Genomic DNA, 23,351 nt, shown 5'->3' with positions numbered 1-23,351 from the left:
CTTTTTACGTTTTATTACCAAATTATAACGACCCTTGTATTTTATTTTGAATATACAGATTGCATTATTGCCCTTTATTGTTCCGCAAAATGCATTATTCCCATTTATTGTTCCGCAAAATATGGTATGAGCCAATATGAGCCTTTAGGCACTGTCCCTTTAAGAATCTCATGCCTGTCAAGAATCGACGTCATCAGGAAATCACGAATGGTCGTACTCAGCGACAACAGAATTTGACACTTCATTATAGCGCAACATATTTATTTGAAATTGGAAGATGCATCTCACTGTATATCGGGTGAACATGAAATGACGAACCGAAATAGTCGTGCGAGTTGGTTTCAGGACAAAATGCCGACGTCGTTGATATTTTTCACTTTAATATGCCCGCTCGTATCTGGGAAAGCCTCACTACCACTGGTTATCAATACCTGGAACTTCAAAAATGCGACGGCGGCAGGTATGTTGTGGGATTTTCTTTTCTTTTTTTTATTTACGGAGGCACAAGTCTGCACTAGTTTCGAGTGTGACACACACGTGACCGGAAGAGTCGGACAACTCTAATGTCGAGCTCGCCATTTATGCGTACGTAGTTGCTAGGCAACATAAAAATATACACTTTTGTAGGCGGTTTTGGTCCCGTCCTTCTCCTCACATTTACTCTACAGATGTTTCAAGACATCACATTGTCGCTCTAAATCTTAAATTGGTACCTTGTGTAGAATTTAGAATTGACAATTTGGAGTGTATTGGCAAACTTTGAAACAATCGCTAAGTATTGAGATAGCATTGTATTTCCTTCCTTGTTAGCACGAAGGAGGATTTGTTGGAATGGAAATTAGTGTGTGTGTTTATATATATGTATATACAGTATATATATATACACACACACACACACGCAAGTTTGTAGTGGACATTTTACGGCAAAAAAAAAAAATTAAAGCAGACACACTTGAAGGGGTCATGTGAGAACTTTTGAGAGGTGATATTTGATTCTGAATCAAATTCATAACTGCTATGTGATCTGCTCCCTGATGACAATGTGAAACCGTGTTTAAAACTGAGTGAAATTCTTAACTGGTTAGGTCTGCCCTTGCTCCATTGAATTGTTGGGGATGATGCATTAGAAAGCACAGATTGGAAGTGAAAACACTGAAGCTGTTGCTCAGAACTTTTATCTGTCAAGGCGGTTTTCGTCCATGTGTGCTCCATGCAACTGCTCTGACAGGTGAAATCTGTACGATATGGGAGTTAACTGGAAAAAAAATATTTTGCACTTGATAGATGGAAATTTTAACTTATCGGCTGTACATAATTTTTTTCCCCCCGGTCTCCAAGGCAAATTGACATGCTGTGTGTGTGTGTGTGTGTGTGTGTGTGTGTGTGTGTGTGTGTGTGTGTGTGTGTGTGTGTGTCGGGTGTCTTCTTAGTGGACGCAGCTTGTCAATTTGTCAGCCTTGGGATGTTGCTGTACTCTGAAGTTTCTGTTAAAACATCATTGTAGCACTGTGCATTGAGCAACAAGAAGTCTGAACCCATAAAGTGGCAATGGAAGACGTTGGCCACAGAGTTACACCATTTCTTCTTGTGACAGCAATTTGACAACTGAGGATGTGTGACAGGTTGAAGGGGAAAAAATTAAAACATGGAGTGGATTAAAGTGGCTTTTGTACTGCTTGTATACAAATAGTTGTGTCCCTGGAGCACATGCCCACCCATCATTTGGGTAAGAACACAAGCAAGATTTTTTTTCTTGCCTGTTAGAAAATATGTCTGGGAGAAAGCTGTTCTGACAAAGTATTTTTCACATAAACTGTTCATCACTTAAAAAAAAAAAAAAACAAAAAAGTAAATATTACGAGAAAAAATATGTAACGTGCAACTTAAACTTTTTCTTTATTCAGAAAATATTTTGCAGGTGAACTCTGCAAGCTAGCAACTTGAATTAGCCATATTCGAGCCATAGCGGAATGGCATCAGTTCGGGAAAACTGGAGTCAAATTCATTTGAAACAGTGCTATTCTTTCCTGTTTGAAAGGAAGCGCCTGTTCATCTCCTTGATTTCATGACATATACCAACAAAGGTTAGGAGCTTTGACTTTCCAGAGATCTTTTCACTATCAAAAGATCTTAGTGTTGTAATCAATTATCGTTGATGTCCCAACTATAATGTGTGGCAGTTGCAAGGTGAGGTGTTAGCTAACTGTGGACACGTGATGTTGGATAACTGAAGCGACAAAGACTTGTAGATTTCCACACACTTATCTGCTGGTCAAAAGCAAACAATGAACTCACTACTCAGCTTTACCACAGGTTACGTGAGAGCACAGCAGTCTGAGTACACCTGATTGAGTCCATGACAAAAAAGTGTGGAAAAGTTCAAGGCAGGAAAAGTGATCTATTGACATGAATAATAAAGGTGCCACCATGTGGCATGGTACCATATCAATATAATGACTGTTACACTGCGCATATTATCTCAATCCGTGGATCTGCAACCGGCTCACGCTATTCCGCCCACCATTTTACCTCCATTGCTTAAATCCATACAATCAGTCGAATCCTTCAAGTACCTGGACATGAAATATGCTCTAAATTGGACACATCATAGAGAAGCAGGTTAATCACCCATACCAAATTAAATTATTTAAAAAAAAACTGAGTATATAAAATGAGACGTCAAAATCTTTACAAAATCAAGCTTTCATCACTGCTTTTACAACCCGTGAGCACGTCTGCTGGAGGTGAAAGCACACCACATTTGGCTGTTGATCAATTACAATTAATACAAGCTGGAAAACTGGATACTACTTCATCCGGCAACAACAATCAATGGATAAGTGTCACCTTGTGTTTGTGTCGCTACTTCAGCGTGGGCGGTCCTGCAGTCCGGAGGCTCGGCATTGGATGCCGTGGAGACGGGGTGCAACCGCTGTCAAGAAGAGCAGTGCGACGGTAGCGTGGGCTATGGTGGTAACCCAGACGAGAGTGGTGAGACCACGTTGGATGCCATGATCATGAATGGGTAAAAAAAAGAAGAAATAAAAATATTCCAGAGGGTAAGGGGGAAAAATGTCAACCGTTGTCTGTGTGAGCAGGAACACGATGGAGGTAGGCGCTGTGGCTGACCTGAGAAGGATTAAGAACGCCATTGGCGTAGCAAGAGCGGTGATGGAGCGCACGCAACACACCATGCTGGTGGGAGAGTCAGGTATGATCAGCACAGTGTGAAGTTTAACACCCGAGACTGACTTCCCAGTCCCTTTTGCGTTGAAAGCAATTGTCAACACTAACCCCGCTTTAACATGACTTTGAAACCCTCGTCCAGGATTTGAAGTTCTAATTTCTTACCCTAACAACGACTTCACACAAATTTGAAAACCCTCAATTGAATCCCGAACACTAATTGTCAACCCTAAACTTTACCTCAGATCCAAACCATAAACCCTAACCCAGTATAGAAACTCTAACCCTAACTTGAAACTGTAACCTGAAACCTTAACCCTTACTTGAAATCCTCATTTGAAACTCTAGCCACTAATTAAAAGACAAAGGGGAAAAACCTAAACATGAACCCCTAACCTTGACTTGAAACCCTAACTCAAAACATTAACCCTGGCTTGAAAGGCTCATTTGAAAGCCTAAACATGACTCAAAAACAAATTCAAAAAGCCTTATTTGAAACACTAACGCTAGATTGTAACATGATCTCAAACTTCAACTCGAAACACTAACCCTTGAGACTTGAAACCCTGTCCACAAAACACTAATTCAAAAACCATAAATTGAAACCCTGGAATGAAACCCTAATCATGAATTGAAAGGCTTATGTGGAACCCTAAACCATACTGAGCACCGTAATTTCAAACCCGAACCATGATATGAAATCTTAATTCAGAACACCACTTTGAAACACTTCCTGATTTGAGGTTGAATACGGTGCCATCCCCGTCTCAAAGTAACAATTGGAGAGTCATCAAATGATGTTTGTGGTCTGTTGGTGGTACAAATACACAGGGGAAGGTTGTGGCTTCTAATCCAGTTGTTACTCACGAGAAAAAGAAAACCAACCGCCTGAGCCCAACTCGTGACAAAGGCATGCTTTCATTTTGTTTACTTTCTGAGACTAATCACGTGTCAGCAGAAATGGAGTCCCATCAGACCAGGCAACGTTTTTTCCCCCCAAATCTTCTGCTGTCAGATGCTTCCAAGATGTTAAACATCAGCCGAGTTATCAGGTGTGATTGTCAATGTTCCACATCCTTGAGAGATGTTCTCATTCTGCACATATTCCACTTCCAAGTCAGTCCGGACATTTCTTCTTTGACCCCCCCCGCGATCGTTAAGGCATTATCTCCAGGAGAACCGCCACTAACAAGATATTTTCTGTTTGGATTGCCCCCCCTCAGACAATTCAACTCTGTGAAGCCTCTCGTCTGTGTGGGGAAAATCCCAACAGTGTCTCGGATTGTCCCGACGACAACCAGTCACTTCAATAGCATTGTGAAACTCGATTTAAATTGGAGCATATTGTCATGGCCATGTCTGCAAGCCTCTGGAGTGACTGATTAGATGCTGCATTTACTCAGATAATGGCAGTGCACACCATTATCCAAAAGAAATACTGACAGTTCTCATTTCAGTAGTGAGGCACTCTTGTACAAACAGTAAAAAAAATCTTCTGCATGCTTTGTATAGGGTAAAATGTGGTAGCAGCTGGTGGAAAAACTTGAAAAGCTGTTCGGGGGTTCGCTGAACACAAGCCTGGAGGAAAAAAATCTGTGAAAGAGAGATTGTCAAAAGTTTGGGATAGTTTCACAAAATGTGTAATGTGGCTCAAAACAATATGTCGGCAATCGTAAACACAGTGTAATGTATCAACGTTAGACAATTCAATATAACCTACTAATTGCAAAGAAAACAAATCCATGATATTCTTATTTATACATGAGCCATGGCCACAACTAACACCAGGTCAATACGCAGACTGGCTAACGGTAGTGATGGGAAAAAAGCTTCAAATTTGCTTGATGACTCTGTTGTATTTTTTGACTCCTCGATATGGCACTGTTGGTTTAAATAAAGGGGTATAAGAATATGCATGTCGGTGTGCTTTTAGCCCAGTGGTGACCAGAGAGTGCCATCGAGAGGAGTCAAAAAATATAATTGGCTCCTGAAGCAAATTTGAAGCTTCATTTTCCCATCACTAGCTTACTGGCTAGTAATTTAACAGCCAGATAAGTCTCATTCGCTGACCCCCATGTCATTCACCAGGCTGGGCCCCACGTGTAAAGCCATACAGTCCAACCTCAAGATGACGACCCAAAGTGAACAAAAAATATTACCTGTGCCGCTCATCCACATCATTGAGTTTCATAATGCTAACTCAATTTGTATCCGATTAATCAATGTGGAAGTCAGAAAAATATTGTAAAAATATTCAATAGCAGTAGCCCTACATGCATTCTTAAATCGCTGCACAAATTAGTTTGTAACCATAAAACGCCATATGTTGGAAACCTAGTAAACCGATGGATGCTGAATAAAAAATAAAATGTGTTATCTATATCTATATTTATATTGCACTTAATTGAACGGTGTACATTGAAACTGTAACATTTATTTTGTGAATGCAAACACTTTGTTTTTCTTATTTTTTCTTTCTACCCACAATCTTGCTGCTGTAGACTGTAAATTTCCCCAGTGTGGGACAAATAAAGGTTATCTTATCTTATTTTATGACCCCAGGTACTCAAATTGTGTATTCATCATTATCCTCCATTCATAGCAACACTTATCTTTTCACCAGCAAGAAATTATGCTGCATGTTTTGAAGAGGGTAAAAGTAGCACTATCTAGTGGAAAAACTGGAAAGCCAGTAGTCCACATGGACATCTTAAAGCAGTGGTTCCCAACCACCGGGACCGGTACCGGGTCTTGGCCCGTTTGGGACCAGGCCACACAGAGACAGACCTGCGAGATGTGCTATGAGCATATTTGCTCCATCAGACGAGGCGGAAATGTGCGCAGCTAGCTAATATAACATTGGTTTGTATACAGAAAGCGACGAGAACAAACGTATGGCAGCCATGACTTCCGAAGATGAAGCTATTTTGACATGTAAAGTTTCTCCCTTAGCGGTCTCTCCAGAGTGACGCAGAAGACGGTGATGTTTTGTGTGGTATGTTGACAAAAACAAGGCAAGACAAGAAACCCGTCAAATTATTTGAATAAGTAGCACCCAAGTGGAAGGATGAAAATGCAAGCAGTTTTCCTAACCACATAAACTTTCGCAGTTTAGTTGGTAATAACGAGCCGGCGGGCACCGGATGAAAGCAGCAATCAACTGTGTTATCTTTTGATCAGTAACATTTGCGAGAAGCAGTGATGCTAAAGCCGTACGTAGGATTGCAACTTAGAAATTATTATTTCACATTATAAAGCCTACCGGTAATTATTATTCCTGATTGTGCCGTTTCTTAGCAGTTCAGAGTTATTTTATTTTACATTTGTTGTGCAGTAGAATAACAGTTTGAAATAAATTAATGTTAAAATGTTGAATTACTCTTTGTTGTCAGTAGCAGTGCTTTAAAACTGGCAATTTAAAACCAGTGAAAACAGATGGTTGCCGGTCCGCGAACAGCATGCACTTGTTTCAATCGGTCCATGACATAAAAAAAGGTTGGGGATCACTGTCTTAAAGGATTGCTTTATTTCATGTTACAGTAACAAGATTGTGGGAATTAAAATGGCAGAATCAAAAGGACATGTTTTAAACACGAATACCCTCTGGCAAATTTCACAGATTTAAATTCAACAAAGCCAGAAATGGTTTCGAGTGAAATTAATGGACCTCATAAGCATTCATTGTCGTGCATTTGTGATGAAATTGGTGTTCAAAACAAACTGGGTGAAATGTATTTCTAAACTAATTTAAAGCCACATGAAGGCATCTATTGAGCACTCTGGTGTCATCCGACGCATGCTAACACCTGCTTGGACCATCGCTGGCTCCTCAGTCGCGATTACATTTGGCTACAAGAACAAATTAGGGCTGTAAAATTGGCCCTGATGTCAAAAAATTCTAAGAAGGCCATATGTTATGTTTCTTGCAGCGTCTGTGTTCGCAGAAAATATGGGCTTCATCGCAGAGGACCTGACCACCATCAAGTCGCTGGATATTTTCACACAGTGGCTGAAGGGCAATTGCCAACCTAATTACCGAAAAGTGAGTGTGCCGGTATTTTGATTAGCATTGGCTCCAGGCGTGCTGCTAGGAAAAGATATTGGGCTGCGAGCTTGACTGGCATGCTAATAATGATGTCGTTCATGGAAAAACATGGCTTGTTCGGTTTAGAAGTGTTTCATTTGTTTGTTTTATCTGAACTTATACCTAAGAGCCCCAAGATAATCCTTAACTCTCTTATTATGATACAGGTCAAATCAACCAGTGTTAATGTTAAAGTTATATATATATATATATATATATATATATATATATATATATATTTGATAATCAAACACGTGCTAACCAGTCAATATTTTTTAAATACCGGTATATATCCATCCTCCATTGTCTGAACTGCTTGACTATATATTTCCTCTCGAACTTAACAAACGTAGTTCAGCATTTCATCTCTATATCAGTATAAATTTCAGTAGGTTTAAAAATTTAAGGGATTTTACTTTTGAGATTTTGCAATGAACTAAAAACTAGAAAACCAATTTAAAGGGGAGAAAGAAATAGAGTTTTTGTTGTTGGCGGTTTTAACATTGCGCAGCACTTTAATGATTTCAAATGATATTAATTTCCATCCAGAGTATCAACAGGATTAACAAAGCCAAATTGAAGACTATGGGGGTGTTCACACGGCAACATTTGGTCCGGTGCTACGCCGGGGCTGCCCCAGTAGAGCGTTCACACGTGCAAATTAGCTCCGGCGTAGCCCCGGAAAACCGCTTACACCGGACCAAATTTGATCCACCTCAGGGAGGTGGTTTAAAAATTTGCTCCGGAGCAAATGCTTGTTTGCGAAGCAGCACCGGTGTAAATTTGCACGTGTGAACGCAACTGGGTTAAATTTGCTCCAGAGCAAATGCTTGTGAAGAGTTTACGTACGGCGAGAATGCGTTGCTTTCGCGCTCTGTCGGACTTCCGTCATGTGTTTGTTTAATAACGACACAAGACTTGGCTGGTAACATCTTTCCTTTTGTAGGAGACTGGACTGTCTCAGAGTTGTTTGTGTAGTTTGTTCCTTTGTTGTGTGTTCACAACCCCCCGCCCCCCATATAATTTATTTTGTGATTTCCTCTCTTGATTTTCTGTTTGGCGCATTACGTGTTTGCTTTTCTGAGTGTCATTGAAGTCATCGTTGATTTACGTTTTCGGGGGCCGTCACTCTCGAGCAGAAGGCACGGAGACCGAGAAGGAGAAGGACGTGCCTGTCCAGTAGTCACTTGAGTTGTGTATACGTTTTAAAAACAACCAACACGACAGCTCATTTGTTTTCTGTCGTTTTGCTCCGCTGCAGAAACTGCCGTGTGAATGCAAGTGGGGCTGCACCGACGCTGTGCCAGTGCAGACACGCTCAGCGGCTTTGTACGTGTGAACGCTCCACACAATTTGCTGCGGTGCAAAATATATCGCAACAAAATACATCGGTGCAGCGCCAGAGCAAATGTGTGCCGTGTGAACAGCCCTTATTTTAGACTGCTTTCACCTTCAATTTATATGACAGATAAAAGCAGGTGATTTCCTTCTGCTTAGTGATGGAGCAGTTAGTTGTAAATCCAAATTAGTATCAAACATACACAAATTTAATCAAGCAGCTGCAATAAAACTGAGAAGAGAGCAGCCAGCATCGTGAAGTGTGTCACCGTGGACTGATTTTACTTCAGTGAACTTTTCTTTCATCAGTTTTTCATCTTGTGCAGGAGTTTTTTGCCTCACTCAAATTATCCTCAAATGAGGGTAGTTCGAGCGTGGGGTTTTTTTCTCCCCCTCTCCCTCCCTTGTGGTTTCTTTCTGACTTTCGGGTTGAGTGAACGCTGGCGCGTTTTGGCTGCCGCTGCTCAACCCGTATTGTTTTGTGTTTTTTGTTATTGTAAAGTGTCCTTGGGTGTCTTGAAAGGCGCTTATAAATAAAATGTATTATTATTATTATTTATCAACAGGAATGAGGCTTTTCAAACTTAATTGCTTTACTCATACATATAATAAAAATATAATCATGTTATTTTCTTTTTTGCATTAAAAAAAATATATATGTTCTCCGCTGTTTTTTTTCCCCCCTCCAGAATGTTTTTCCCAACCCATCCAAATCATGTCCTCCCTACAAGCCACAAGTGAAGCTGGAACAGAAAAAGCAACTTCCTGCTGATATTCACTCTCACGACACCATAGGTGGGTTTTTTAGGGATTTGCATGACATGAAGTATGATATTTCCAGATTGTTCTGATGACCTAAAATGCACAACTTGCTTCCATATTACACAGTTGCAAGATCAAGCTTAACCACCGGACGTCACTGATTCCTACTCACTGCTCCTTTCTTCTTCTTCTTCTTTTTTTTTTGTTAACATTTCTTTGTTCAGGGTCCCAAACCTAACTATCCAAAATTCGCTCAGTAGGGCCCCAAAGGAAAGCATATTAACTGTAAATGTGGGTGGAATGGGCCATCGATACATATTACTGTATCTCTTAGACCCAGGCACAAAATGTAACAGGAGCAGCCATTTTCGTTTGAAACAGGCATTTTGGGCAAATTCCAGGGCTTGTAAAAAATCTTCTAGTGAATTTACCCATGCTTTTCAAGCTTCTGTATCGTGGTGAAAAATATTTGTATTGTAGGAGTCCCACATATGTTTCCCCATAATTCACTTCAGGGTACCCAGTTTGAAGTTCGAAAAATAGAACTCCGTACAGCAGTTACACACTCAACATTAAGTCAGCTATTTTGGGCAAAATCCAGGGCTTGCACTTTGGTAAACTCTTACTCCGGAATGTGCCCAAATGATTGCAGCTTTAATTCCATTTGATTGATCTATTTATTATTTGCCAGGTATGATCGCATTTGATCAATATGGCCATGTGGCTGCGGGGACGTCCACCAATGGGCTCACTCATAAAGTTCCAGGGTATGTTAACTATTCTAACTGCAGTAGCAAATGTGCATGTTCAAACGGTATACTCAGACATTTTGTATCCCGATACACAGTCGAGTAGGGGACTCTCCTATAGTCGGGGCAGGAGCATACGCTGACAGCTTGGCAGGAGCCGCTGCTGCAACTGGAAATGGGGACCTCATGATGCGTTTTCTGCCCAGGTAGCTTCCCTGTGCTTTTAGGTTGCTTGTATAACAGTAGGAGTATTCAGGGGGCTGAGAGAAAAAAAAGACTGCATTGGCCAAAACTGTCACGTGTGTACGTTTAGTTCAGGCTCCATTTGTTCTCCTATGATTCTGGCTTTTTCTCTCAAAATCTATTTTTCTCTCTTAAGATTATGTTTTGTTTTTGTTTTAAAGGAAAAGGCAACTATTTTGCAAGCTTTCAATCATTGCTGTACAATAATAAGTATCCCAAAAATATTCAGAATGCAAATTTTTAGTTTTTTAGTACTGCAAATTTAGGGGGGAGAGAAATAATGGTATTAAGGTACAATTGTTTTTTTCCCTCAAAAATACAGTTTCATTATCAAACGATTTCAACCTTTTGTCTAAAAGAAAAGAACTTAATTCCCATAAGATTGACTGAACTATTTTCGCAAGACGACAGTTTTTTTCTTATATATATAATTTTTTGTTCCCAAAATGGAAAAAAAACTCGTTATGACTTGTCTGAAAACAATGATTACTGTCAAAAGATTACAACTGTTTTTTCTTAATCTACCACTGTCTATCTTAAAAGGATTCTGTTCTTGTAGAAATAACTTTTTTACGTAACGGGAATTTTTTTGCTCAAAAATACAGTTTTACCCTCAAAATTGCAAAACATTAAACTAGGAGTCATTCCATTAATTTGTCCTATGTAGAGGGTTAGCGCAGATTCCGCCTTGAGGGACAGCAATGCACCCCGAGCTTACTGCGACAGCCCGCTTAGTGGCCTTGACAAGCCCTCGTTAGTTGGCCTGACACCTATCCAATGCCACACTGCCGACAGTTACTTGGCGGTTGAGCTGATGAGGACCGGGATGGATCCCTCAGCAGCCTGCAAATTGGCCATTTCCAGGATTAAGAGGCATTACGCTGACTTTTTTGGGGCGATCATATGTGCTAACTCGACAGGCCATTATGGTGAGTTTTTGGATTCACATATACACATGGATGCCAAACATGATTATTACTTATCTGAGAGACAATGTCCGGGACATCAAAACCAATCATTTGCTTTTGCTCTGTTTAAAAAGGTGCAGCTTGTAACAAGGTGGATGGATTTTTGCAGTTTCACTACATGGTGTCAAACGGCGAGTCCAATGCACCACTTCTCAAGTCAGTGGACTGTTTTTAAATTTTTTTTTTTAATTTTTGTTTTAAATCAAAGATTTTGGAGAGATATTGACAACATTAAAATAATAACTGAGGTAAGGCTTTATTTGGTGTGTTTAATATATATTTATATATAAAAACTTTATAACTCATAATAGAGATGAAATATACACAATAGACGCCCATGATTGACAGGAATAAGTTAAATGCAGTATTATCCATAGATTCCATTTTTAAAGTCAATGTGGGGTTTTCATCATTCAAACCTAATTTTGGTCCTAAATTGACACTAACAGCCTGGCAGGATAGAAACGCCAGGTCCACCCTCCGCCCACTGGAAATAATCGCATTGTTTACCCTTTCGGAAGCCGCAGGTGTAGAAATTGCGGCCGTTGTTGGGGCCCAGCTTGAGCACAGTCCTCATCACGCACCGTTTTCCATGGTGACAGGAGGGAAAATGTAAGTCAGCCCACTAGAAAAACAAAATACAGGGAGATATTATCAAAAATGTAATTTTTAATGGCTTGTATACAAATAACTTGTATTGTCTGCCCAGCCATCAAGTGTGAAATTAAACAAAAGCGTGTCAGTGAGCGGGCTAGTCTGAATTGTGATGTCACACTTTTTAGATAAAAAGTAATTGTCATAAAATGTCTTTATCCAGGGTTCCTACAGGTTTCTTCAAATTCCATTTATGACTTCAAGACCTATAAAAGACACATTCACCAAAAAAAAAAAAAGGCTTTTGATAGCAAAAATATTTTCTGCACCCTTGAACTGATAAAAATGAATTTTGAATGGAAGAGAAACAATTATTTCAGTGAGTGTGTGCAAGTGTATGTTTGCATGTGTAAGTGCACTGCACGCACATGTTTTACACTGCAATCTGGTTTCACTTCGCTCGCTTTTGCGGAGACGCTTTCGCTGCGGTGTGGCATTTGCATGAGGCAGACAATGTTTGTGCACACGGAACCTCTTTGGATGGCTGCTTCTTGCTGTTGTGCGGACCTTGTCATGGTGGAAGATTATTTCCCCAAAAAGCATGGCGTTAATTGTTTTGATTTCTTCATTGCTACTGGTTTGAATGCACTCACGACTAACTACACACTACTCCACAATACGTGACATGCATCCCTCCCGCTCTACTTCTACTTGCTCTGCAGCATGATCCTGGCTGATCACTTAACACACACTGCCACCTGCTGGACAGATTTTAAATGAATTAGAATAAAGACAAGGGGAGCAATAACGGGTTTTCAAGACAAATTCATACATCATGGGGAGTGAATGAGTTAATATTTCAATATTGCCATTGATGTTACATCCCAAAATGTTACACCTAAAATTATTTTCAGAAAATGTGATTTCTTGAGAAAAAAAGCTGTGTCAGCAAAATCTGCAGTGTGAGAGATTTCTCACCTCAAAGAAGTTGCACTTTGCCTCCCGGGGCAGTGAACAGGTGTAAAACAGTCGTCCTTTATTCTCACCGTCCTTGTGGACCACTCGCAGGAGAGCTGGGCGACCATGGGACGCACACGAGGGGGGGACGGATGGGCTGGATTGACCCCGTTCCATCTCTGCAGTTGTGTGTGCACTAAACAGAGGAGACAACAGCTATAAAACAAGAAAAGAAACCAATTTGGTTCTTGTAAAATGGCGTCTTTTTACTCAATATATTGTGATTTTTTTTTCTCTCAAAATTGTGAATTGGTTTCTCCAGAAAAATACAACTTCATTTCTTAAATTAAAAGATTTTTATTAAAATACAGTGGACTCCCAGATACTCATTGGCACCCGCAAATATTTTCCCTAATATTTTTAAATATATTTTTTACAATTTTTGGGGTGAGCCAACAAATTGATTTTTCTTTTACAGAAAGTACTTAATGACAGTATATCTCCGCTTTTTAAAAAAATTGGAGTGTTAAAAATGTTCCATTTCCTTTTTTTCCCCCCTGCTCCATTGCAATTATAATGGTCACCAATTATTTGCTGATTTTTAATATTTGCATGGCAGCTTGGTTTCTATCCTTCACGGATCGTGAGGGTCTACTGTGTAATTTTATTTTCCTAAAATGGCACTTTTATCTTGAAAATATATATCTATATTATTCAAGTAATATTACGACTTTAGTCTTGTAAAATTACATATTTTTACTTGTGAGATTATGCCAAGTTTCAAAAAAAAAAAAAAAAAGACTGTTCGTGCATTATTATGACAATTTTAATAGGTTTACGACCCTAGTGAGGATATGTGGTCCAGAAAGTGAATGGACACTTATTTTTTTCTGCCCCCCCCCCCAAAAAAAAATCTTTAAATCTAAGATATTTGCTTGGAGCCTTTTTACTTTAAAAAATAAATAAATAATACATATTTTCTTGTAATTTATGCCTTGTTTTAAAAAAGGTGACTTCTTAAACTTTTCTGCAGCCCCAAAAAGTGATTTTGGTCTTGTAATTTCTGATTAACCGTCTCAATTGTAACGTTTTTAATAAGAGAAGAAAAATCTTATTTTGTCGAATTTTATTCTTGGAATATTGCAACTTTTATGCATGTGTGTGATGCACACAGGAGGGACCGGCGAGACTGTGATGTGTGGCTAGTGTTGTCTGCGCCCTAAAAGAGGAGCTGAAACTTGTCTTGTTAGGGTGGAAATAACCTGAAAACAAAACTTGAGTACCTTCAGGCTAGGGAAGCTTTTATTATTGTTATTCATGAGCGAGTCACTCACCCCATCTTGTTAGAGGGACTATCATCAATTCTCATTTTCTTGCATGGCTGACTGGATGAGGCCGGCATTCCCCCACGAGACAGCTCAGGCGCCTTGCTCAAGTCGGAGAAAAGCAAGGTGGATGTCCCGAAAGCGGAGCGCCAGTTCAGTTTGCGCTCCTCTTGGGGTTTTGTGAAGGCAGTGCAGGGATACCGCACCAGATCTGTGGAGGAGGGCGCAGAGGTGCCCTCTTTGTGGACTGCGGAGGAAGTGATAAAGAGACATTTCATGATTATTCTGAGGCTCCACTCATAAAACATAGCTTGTTAAATGCACGCTTTTAGAACATAAACAATACTGTCGACCACTTTTATGTACTCCTGCAAGTCCAGTTCACCTCACAATTGCCTCTTCTGGGCAATCTCAATGCATTTGAACATGAAACAAAAAATGTTGTAAAAATGTTATATCCCCATTATATAGGGAGCAAAATGATCACAACAGGGATTGGGCTAATTGGCGTGGTATAAGGCAAAGCATAAGGTACAGGAATGTAAAACGAATGTAAGCAATCACTAAAATACCACATAAAGAACATTTTAACAATATAAAAGTACTAGTTGGAAAAATACACAAATACCAAAAACAAATACGGTACACCCCCCAACCCCCCCCCCCCAAATAAATATATAAATAAATAAATGAAAGCATGCAAAGATCAGAAAGGGGGCAAAAAAAAATTTCATGGCACTGTATATATAAAGTACACGTACCTTGCTTCAGATTCCGAGAAAGAACCTGAAGAAAAAAAAACTCCCCAAAATGACTAAAATGCCCCTCAAATGGGGTCATTGATTGTTGCTTGCTCTCCCAGAGAAAAAAAAGTCACTTTGATCCCTGTAAGTGCTTTGAAAAATGGATGGATGGACATCAGGTAGGACATAACTTTTTTTTTTTCCAAGAACCGCCGCTTCCTTGTTCATCAGTCGGAAGTCTTCTTTAATTGGCTACATTCCGTTAATGTCACAATTTGCCGAGTCAAATGGCTCAAGTTAAGAATACTCGGCTTTTCCCGCACACGCAAAGATTTTTCGTCAAATGAGCACGTTCAATATTTGAAAAGGAAGTGAGGTTAAAACTTTGGAATTTTTGAATCGGCCACAACTAACAGTCAGTTAGTTTTACCCGGAGCTCTGGGCGTGAGGCAGGCGTCACAGCTTTTGGCAGCAGACTGGTTGAGAAGGGTGCATAGGTGACACGTCCAGTCCTCTTCCTCCCTCTTTGCCACATTCTCATTGGCTGCTCCCCCACTGCTTGCCCAGGCAATCAGGGTGTTCCTGACAGGAAGCTGACTGGAAACATGAAAAATGGAACAAAATAAAACTTTTAAACAGCTTTCAAATACTTATTTTATTTTGTTCTATTTATTTACTTCAGACTTCAAAATGGCGCCGTGTGAGTGACTGGCTGTCTTTCCAGCAGCTCCTATATTTTGTTGTTCTACTTCTTCCTTTCCTAACTTTGCTGCTGTGAATTGGGAATTTCTCCATTGCGAGACTAATAAAGGTTTTCTTATCTTATTCTAAGAATAATGACAACATACTATTTAATACTATGAAAAAGACATATCAAAAAGAATAATTTAATAAAAACTATCTAACATGTTCATAATAGAAACATTTTCAGAAAATAATGTGAAATTCACAGATGTAAAAGGGGGAGAAAAAGAAAAATATTTGTTCTTAAAAAACATTGCCCCAAAAAAAAAAAATCCAGACAAAATGTGAAACTGTTACGGCCCACAGTATTTTGTGGTCATTAATTGTGTTTTTGTGATGTGGATGGCACAGGCTGTGTCTTCCGAAGGCCGCATTTTCTACCGCATGACATGACTTTCAGCACAACTCGACCACACGTGGTTTCAAAATTCTAGAAAGGCAATTCGGATGGGTCCTTTGAAAACGTTCAAAGGATCCTCCTCATGTAGCCTCCGTGGACCACATAAATTACCGTAATGCTTAATGTGAATTTGGAAACCACATGCGGTTCAGTCACGCTGGAAGTGATGTCACGGGGCAGAAAATGCGGCCTTCTAAAGGACCATCCATCTATCCATTTTCTAATGCGCTTATCCTCACGAGGGTCGCGGGCATGTTGGAGCCTATCCCAGCTGTCTTCAGGCAGTAGGTACGGTACACCCTGAACTGGCAGCCAACCGCAGGGCACACATAGACAAACAACCATTCACGCTCACAATCACACCGATGGACAATTTAGAGTGTTGCATTAGCCTGCCATGCATGTTTTTCGTAATGTGGGAGTAAACCAGAAGTACATGGAGAAAACCCACACAGGCACAGGGAGAACATGCAAACTCCACATAGGAAGGCCGCAGCCAGAATCAAACCCTGGACCGCTGCACTGTGAGGCGGACGTGCTAACCAGTCAACACCATTTGCACGGTGCTAGTGTGAATTCATTCATTTAGCCACTATCATTTGTGTGTTCTAGGCCATAGCCATCTTTGATTCATTCATTTTGTCACTTTATTCATGTGTTGCACGAATGTAGTTTGGATTCAGGAGTGTTAACTCCATTTTGAGGTGTAGTGTAGTGATAGGTAGATGAGGCCTTGTGAGGTATTATGTCACATTGGGTAAACTGTATTGATACTGTGTTGGCATGGAGCTTTATCACACTGTTGCTCCACAGGGGACCTGCTGAATCTTTGCATTGCAGGCACCCTATATGCAATATTGTTTAGTTATCCTTGTATTCTGTTTCGTATTAGCCTATTTCTATTATTAAATCTAAGTTTACATTTTTTGAAATATAGTCAATAAATAACGTGAACATTACTGTAAAAATACGAGCACAGCAATCATGAAAATTACTCCAAAATATTTTTTAAAAGATACCAACCCACTCCACCACCCGAAAATGTTACAAAAACCACAGGAGAAAGCCAACAAAACATTTGTACTTGTAGCAGCTGGTGAGGCAACACCAGTAGCAGGCGGTGTGCATTTAAATGCGGTGTCGTGACATAAATCTCCACTATGTTTGACAAGAAGGCCGCCAATCATCGTGTAGATGGAAGGAGGGATGGATGAAGAAATGGCTACAAGTATGTAGTCATGCTGCCAACGGCAAACTTCCCTCGCAGATTGATCTGTCAGCTGTGTAATGTGTTTGAAGGGCTTTCGGCGCGGAGCCGTCGCTAAGCCTCACTCAAAAACCAGCCAGGCGGTGTTGAGCCCGTGCTCTATCTGGCAAACATGCACTGAACATGCGCATCGGTGGCACCCGAAACACTTCCCGCTCCCTGCCAAGCCCATCTGCCTGCAAAAGATGACCTCTCAGAGCTGAAACCCTCGAACAGAAAAGCTTCAGTGAAAGCAAAATATATATATAAAAATGTAGTTGTAAAATGTAAACTATGTACGATTCTGTTGTGTTGAAGAATGGACCGTTTCTGTTCCTTATTATATACTGTAGCGCTCGTATCTCCAAATCTTTATTACTACAATTAATGCAGCTCTATTCAAGATACAGATAGAACAACAAATGAGGTTAGTGCAGCTCTTAAGTCTATCATAGCTAAAAAAAATGAGGGGAAGTACCGGTACTTTTTATGTCAAACCATTTATTTTTATCCTGTCAGTAGTATTTGTTTATAACTGTTTTGTGAGTCCCTAATATTAAAGACGAAACCAACAGCAGCTCCCATTGAACATCCACTCTGCTTCATCAATTGAGTGTTTTAAATCACATTTATTTACGCGGGCATATTGCACAAGATGAACTGGGCATTTGCATCTTTTTGTTTTAATTTGTATTTGTCTTCTCTATTGCGTTTCTACTGTATATGCTGCACTTTGGGCTGTGTTTACTGTACTTTAAACATTGTATATAAATAAACCTGGAATATAAATAAACCTTAACCTTGAATGAGGGCAGCTGATTTTTTTTTTTTTTTTTGTATTTTCCAAATACAGTATTAACATGTGAATTTGCCTTGGAACTTGAGCGAGATTAAAAACTGAAAAAAATACACACACACACACACACACACACACACGCACGCACACACTACTCTTAACTCATTCAATCCCAGCCATTTTCACTGGATTAACCCCCTCAATCCCAGCGTTTGACTGGATTTTGACTGATCTTGCAAGGCCCACAGAATATTTGGTTCTAATGCTATATAAACATGGAGCCTACCAAAATAAAGTTTGGACTCTCTTCTTTCAGCAGAAAAAAATTGTTACTATCTTTTTCCATTCTTCAGAAATCGGCATTACAAAATGGCTAAATTTCATGAAAATGGTGATTCCTGGGCAAAAAATGGAGAAAAAGAGCTTTATATAAAAGCATGCATTTCGAGCACGTGAGGCACCACTGCCACCTACTGGTCGCTTTTTTACATGATTTACAATGCAAACGGCTTATTCTCATTCACAGATTGCATCAGACCCTCCTCCTCTCTATGACGCAAAAAAAAAAAGACTTCGACGTACAAGTACGTCCTTGGTAGACGGGACCGAATTTTAAAAAGACGTACAAGTGAGTCTTGTGGAATGAAAAAGGTAAACCAAACTAACTACACTGTGTTCCAAATTATTAAGCATATTAAGGTTAAATTTAATAAATATTTTGAGTTTCATATGGCCGCCATCATCCCGACCTCAACTTTATTGAGAACTTTAGGGGTATCTTTAAAAGGAAGCTCTATGAGGGAAGAAGGCAGTGTGCCACTAAACAAGAGCTGTGGGAGGCAAAAACAAGTTCTACTAAAAAAAATCACTGTTCTTCACCAAACAACACATTTGCCAGTCACTTCATTAGGGACACAAGCACCCTGTTGTGCTCCCACCTGATGTGGATGCTGCCGGTGTCACGCCCTTGACAGCGGTCACAGAAGTATGTCATCCTGGCGTTGTCACCGAGACGACAGACAGTGACGGTGCCGGAGCAGCGGCCGCACCGGGAACGCTTGTAGACTTTGTAGTGCGTGCATAGCGCAGAGCCAGACTTGCGACACTGGCAGAGCGAGAGTGTAAGTGAGTGTCAGAAGGTGCCAGGTGAAGCCATCAGTATGTGCAAGTAATATGGACAGCACAAGTGAAAATGTCAACTGCAAACAAGCTATCAGCACCTTACTGAAATTATCACTCCAAAAATGCTATAAAAAATATTCTAAAGAATGTTACAGTGTTTTAAAACTGTAACATTTATACTGGTACTAACTCTTCATTATAAATTTGGGGTTTAGGATTATCACTCCACAGTATAGGAGTATTAGGATGGAAAATACACAAAATAATATGAGGTAAAAATACATAAATGTTAGGCATTTGTGTATTTGTATTTTTCAAGAATCTAAAAATATGAAACAAAAAACTGGTAACATACTGTATAAGAAAAAAGTAACAAAAAAGGCACAAAATACAAAAAAATAATAATAATAAATCCTAAAAAATGCAACCACAGCAAACATCTCACCTTGTAAAAGAGAAGAGTGAAATCGCGCGTCATCTTTACCAAATGGTGAAGCTGCTCGTCCGACAGCTGCTCCACCTTAGGAAGGCACAACTGCAGTGAGTAATCATGACGTTTAACATTAAAAAGAAAAACAAAAAATCTCACACTTACAGTAGTCAATCTAGAACAAACACAGTAGGTGCACAAACCAGTCATCCTTTTTCTTTGGCCTTACTCCTCATTAGGGTCGCAGACAAGCACAGTACACCCTAGACTGGTCACCTGCCAATCGCAAGGCAGGTGCCACATGTCCGGGTCCAATACAAACAGTTGTAAATCTAAAGAGATTTTTTTTCCTTACAATTACTTTCATTGTTTTTCTTTACACTGTCTCAGTATTCGTAAATTATTGGACTAGCCTAAAATACAGTATGTTCATATCGTTTCCTGTCTGACAATAACGCCTCGAGCATTTTCCCAAATTAATTGGAACAACGAAGTCCTGATTTTTTTTTCCATTCAAACTTTTGCCATATTACCTGTTGAATTTTGTTCTGTCAGATATTTTGGATGGATGGATGTTTTCTTAAGATTAATGAGAAATACAGTACATTCTATGCATTGTGAGTGTAGTGGGAAAAGTATATATAAATATATATTTTTAATATAAGGACATTTTGAGTGACCCCCCCCCAAACTTTGGAACATAATGCATGTCTCCTTTAGTGAAAGTAGAGTCTGCATGTTCATTTAGATGACATTTTTTCTTTTGTAAATCAGATCAAATCACCAAATTATCTTATTTCTTTTGCCATGCTGCATTACTTTCTGTGTCTTCGTCTCATTTTACGCCCTCACTGCAACACATCACCCAATAAAACACCAGAAAGTTATGCAGAGTGGGATGTCTCTGTTTGTCTCACTTCACCCCCTCGCCCCACCATCTTCGGCTGCACACCATCCATCATCTGTACCTTCACAGCCGGGTGTAGGCCCGCGTCGAAAAGAGCTTCGTTTTTAATGATGTTGCCCACCCCCGGCATGACGGCCTGGTCGAGAAGGACGTCACAGAGCATCCTGCCACGATGGCATCTTGCTGCCTCAGCTGAGCGTGAGGGGATGAATGCCGGAGAACAAACATCCAGGGACTGAAAGGCTCGCACACGCTTATAACAGTCGTCACTCAACCTGTGAGAACACAAACACCCACATATACATGAGTAGACACACAAGCCAAGCACACACATACTTACACTCATATTTGCACACTGGACACTCACCTACGTACATGCACTAAAGCACAGAATGCATGCACACACTGACATACACGAGTCTATACACAAACAAAACACTCGCACATACGCATACGTATAAAAACTTACAGGAATGCACATGTACAGTACATATACCCGCTAACTGCCTGCATCAGCAGCGTGCATGGGTAACTACGTGTGTGTACACACTGATGGCGTTACATGTCTAGAAATTGAGTGCTTCTTAACGCAACTACAGCCTGCAGCCAAATCATGTGGGACACATTCACTGGATGGGGCTTACAACCCTCAAGGTGAACTTCTGTGACCTCAATCCAGTATCATTTTGGGTTTACCTCAATTCCACTGTGCTGTCGAAGAAGCGTACAATGTCGTTGGCCAGGTGGATTTCAAGCACAGGGACGGAGCCTCTGCCACCGCCATGTTTCCTCTCTGGGGTGTTGTTGATTCGCATAGAGCCGTTCATGCCAAAGTGTACTCTAGTAGAGGATTCACAATATTATTAAGAGTATGAAAGAAAATATCTATCAGGTAATGTTAGTACAGGGAAGCAGTTTTTCTTAGAAGGGATGCCACGATATTGGTGAGTGTCAATCAAAAATGGGCGTTATTTTCTTTGCAGAGGCAGCTATTTGTTTGATAAAGCTCTTGTATTGGATAATATTCGATAATCTAACTCTGTATCAGTTCCATCCAGGTGAATGCCTCAAGAATCCAAAGTTGGTCTTACCAAAGACAACTAAACCCATGGAACTTAATCAATGCAGAAGAAAGGGCTTAAAAGCAGGACACTCCTTGAAATTAAGGTCGTGAGAACTTAGACGAGTCTTTCTCAACGCTGGTTGAAGGAATGTTCCGTCTCCTGCTGTAAACGCGTTAGAGCGGGCGAGGGATAAGCGGAGTTTCGACCAGGACTTTCCTGATAATTCGATAGGTAAGTGAGATCTGACAAATGGCATACGTCTATATTTATCATTGAACCACAATCCAAATCACTCAATCTATCAAATGAAAACAATCAAAACCGAAACAGTAGCAAGCATTTTGTGCGTGAAAGAAGTGGAAATAATAGATATTTGCGTAAAAATGTAAGGAGTCGTGGTACAATGGAGGCTCAAAAATAACTACCGGTACTCCAAATTTCAACTTCAGTAAGGTAATGAAGTACTTGATACCTCTGTAACACAATGACAAATGAAAGAGACATGAATGATTTGAAACCTTGGTAGACATTCTGCAACTTCTCACCTCAACGCGTTAGGGCCAAAATACAAGAATAGCTCTTTCCCCAGGGTATCTACGCCGGTGTATTGACACCCTTTCAGCCTTTGGATGGCGTTGTTTCTTTCCCGCTCAACTCCCTGCAAGCACACGAACGTCACTATGTATCGGAGATACAGTATACAAGTTATTGTCGAGTCGCAAAAATTATTACCAGACGACTACTCCAGTAACTTTTGTTTTCTACGTATACTTGCTGAGCTACCTTGACAAACCATACTTAGCGTTGGGATGTATTTGACGAACAACATACCTTCGTTGGGAACATACTGCCCCGCATCTCTCTCACTCTTTGTCCTTTCTGGATCCTCGAACGTATCTTCTCGCCATTTAATGTACACCCAGGACCTTCAACCATTTTTTAACTTAAACGCTAATCGCTGGCAAGCACTATCGCACTTCAACTGGTGTCGCCGTCCCCGCCACTTATTCAGTTTGACGCATGCGCAGTGGGGCGTCTCAAGTCATCAAATGACGCCTGAGGGTAGCCATCTTACGTTGCCATATTATTGATAGAAAACACCGTTCTAATTGCGTATTTCAGAATAACGAGAGGGTATCAAAGAACCAACTTTAAGTTTGCATTGACTATTAATACTATTTCCTCAGTATCGTGAATTGTGCCCACTAGAAAAGAGGATTGTTCGAATCCTACAAATGGTTAAGAAGTGCATGGATGTAACCTTTAACCCTCCTTTACGATAGGTTACTCCTGCCAACATTTAAACCAACCGGACACCAACGTCGCTGACAGACTACGTGAGACGTTCGACGAGCACCCTCAATTAAGGCTTTAAAAATAGTGATTAAAAACAAACTGAAAAATAGTAATACAGTAACACGTTTTAGGGGGTTTTCCTTTCCTTTTTTGAGCACAGATGGATGGTCAATTAGGTCAAGCAACGTATGTTCAAATGAAAAGGAAAGGTGTGTTTGAAAATAAACTGAAATAAACACCTTGCCATAATCGATTACAGAATAGGTAATTCCAAAATCAATGAAAACCATAATCAGTGATCCTTTCACAAAAATAATTAGCATTTGTATCCTTGTCATTTTATTATAAAGCTATTTTGCAGGTAAATTCAACAAGCTAGAGACCTATGTCAGTCACG

At 40.1% G+C, this 23,351-nt stretch overlaps 2 protein-coding genes across 2 annotated transcripts; one reads left to right on the top strand and one right to left on the bottom strand.

Moving 5' to 3' along the window:
* Positions 1-188: 188 nt before the first annotated feature.
* Positions 189-11,578, top strand: aga (aspartylglucosaminidase). The gene is made up of 9 exons (XM_086137254.1): positions 189-460; positions 2,872-3,025; positions 3,099-3,211; positions 7,116-7,228; positions 9,298-9,403; positions 10,062-10,137; positions 10,218-10,325; positions 11,158-11,291; positions 11,405-11,578. The coding sequence occupies exons 1-9, from the start codon at positions 310-312 to the stop codon at positions 11,503-11,505; spliced, it is 1,056 nt and encodes a 351-aa protein (XP_085993380.1). The 5' UTR covers positions 189-309; the 3' UTR covers positions 11,506-11,578.
* On the bottom strand, positions 11,571-22,667 carry neil3 (nei-like DNA glycosylase 3). The gene is made up of 10 exons (XM_086137243.1): positions 22,490-22,667; positions 22,204-22,316; positions 21,291-21,434; positions 20,656-20,869; positions 19,703-19,777; positions 19,074-19,240; positions 15,380-15,546; positions 14,216-14,453; positions 12,903-13,077; positions 11,571-11,955 (listed from the first exon to the last, which is right to left on the bottom strand). The coding sequence occupies exons 1-10, from the start codon at positions 22,592-22,594 to the stop codon at positions 11,773-11,775; spliced, it is 1,581 nt and encodes a 526-aa protein (XP_085993369.1). The 5' UTR covers positions 22,595-22,667; the 3' UTR covers positions 11,571-11,772.
* Positions 22,668-23,351: the final 684 nt, after the last annotated feature.

The sequence above is a fragment of the Hippocampus guttulatus genome, chromosome 2, assembly GCF_054856545.1.
Source record: "Hippocampus guttulatus isolate MCC_2025c chromosome 2, RoL_Hgut_1.0, whole genome shotgun sequence".
Classification (NCBI taxonomy): Eukaryota; Metazoa; Chordata; class Actinopteri; order Syngnathiformes; family Syngnathidae; genus Hippocampus; species Hippocampus guttulatus.
Note: the sequence above shows the minus strand (reverse complement) of the source record. Positions and strands in the feature narration are given on the sequence as shown.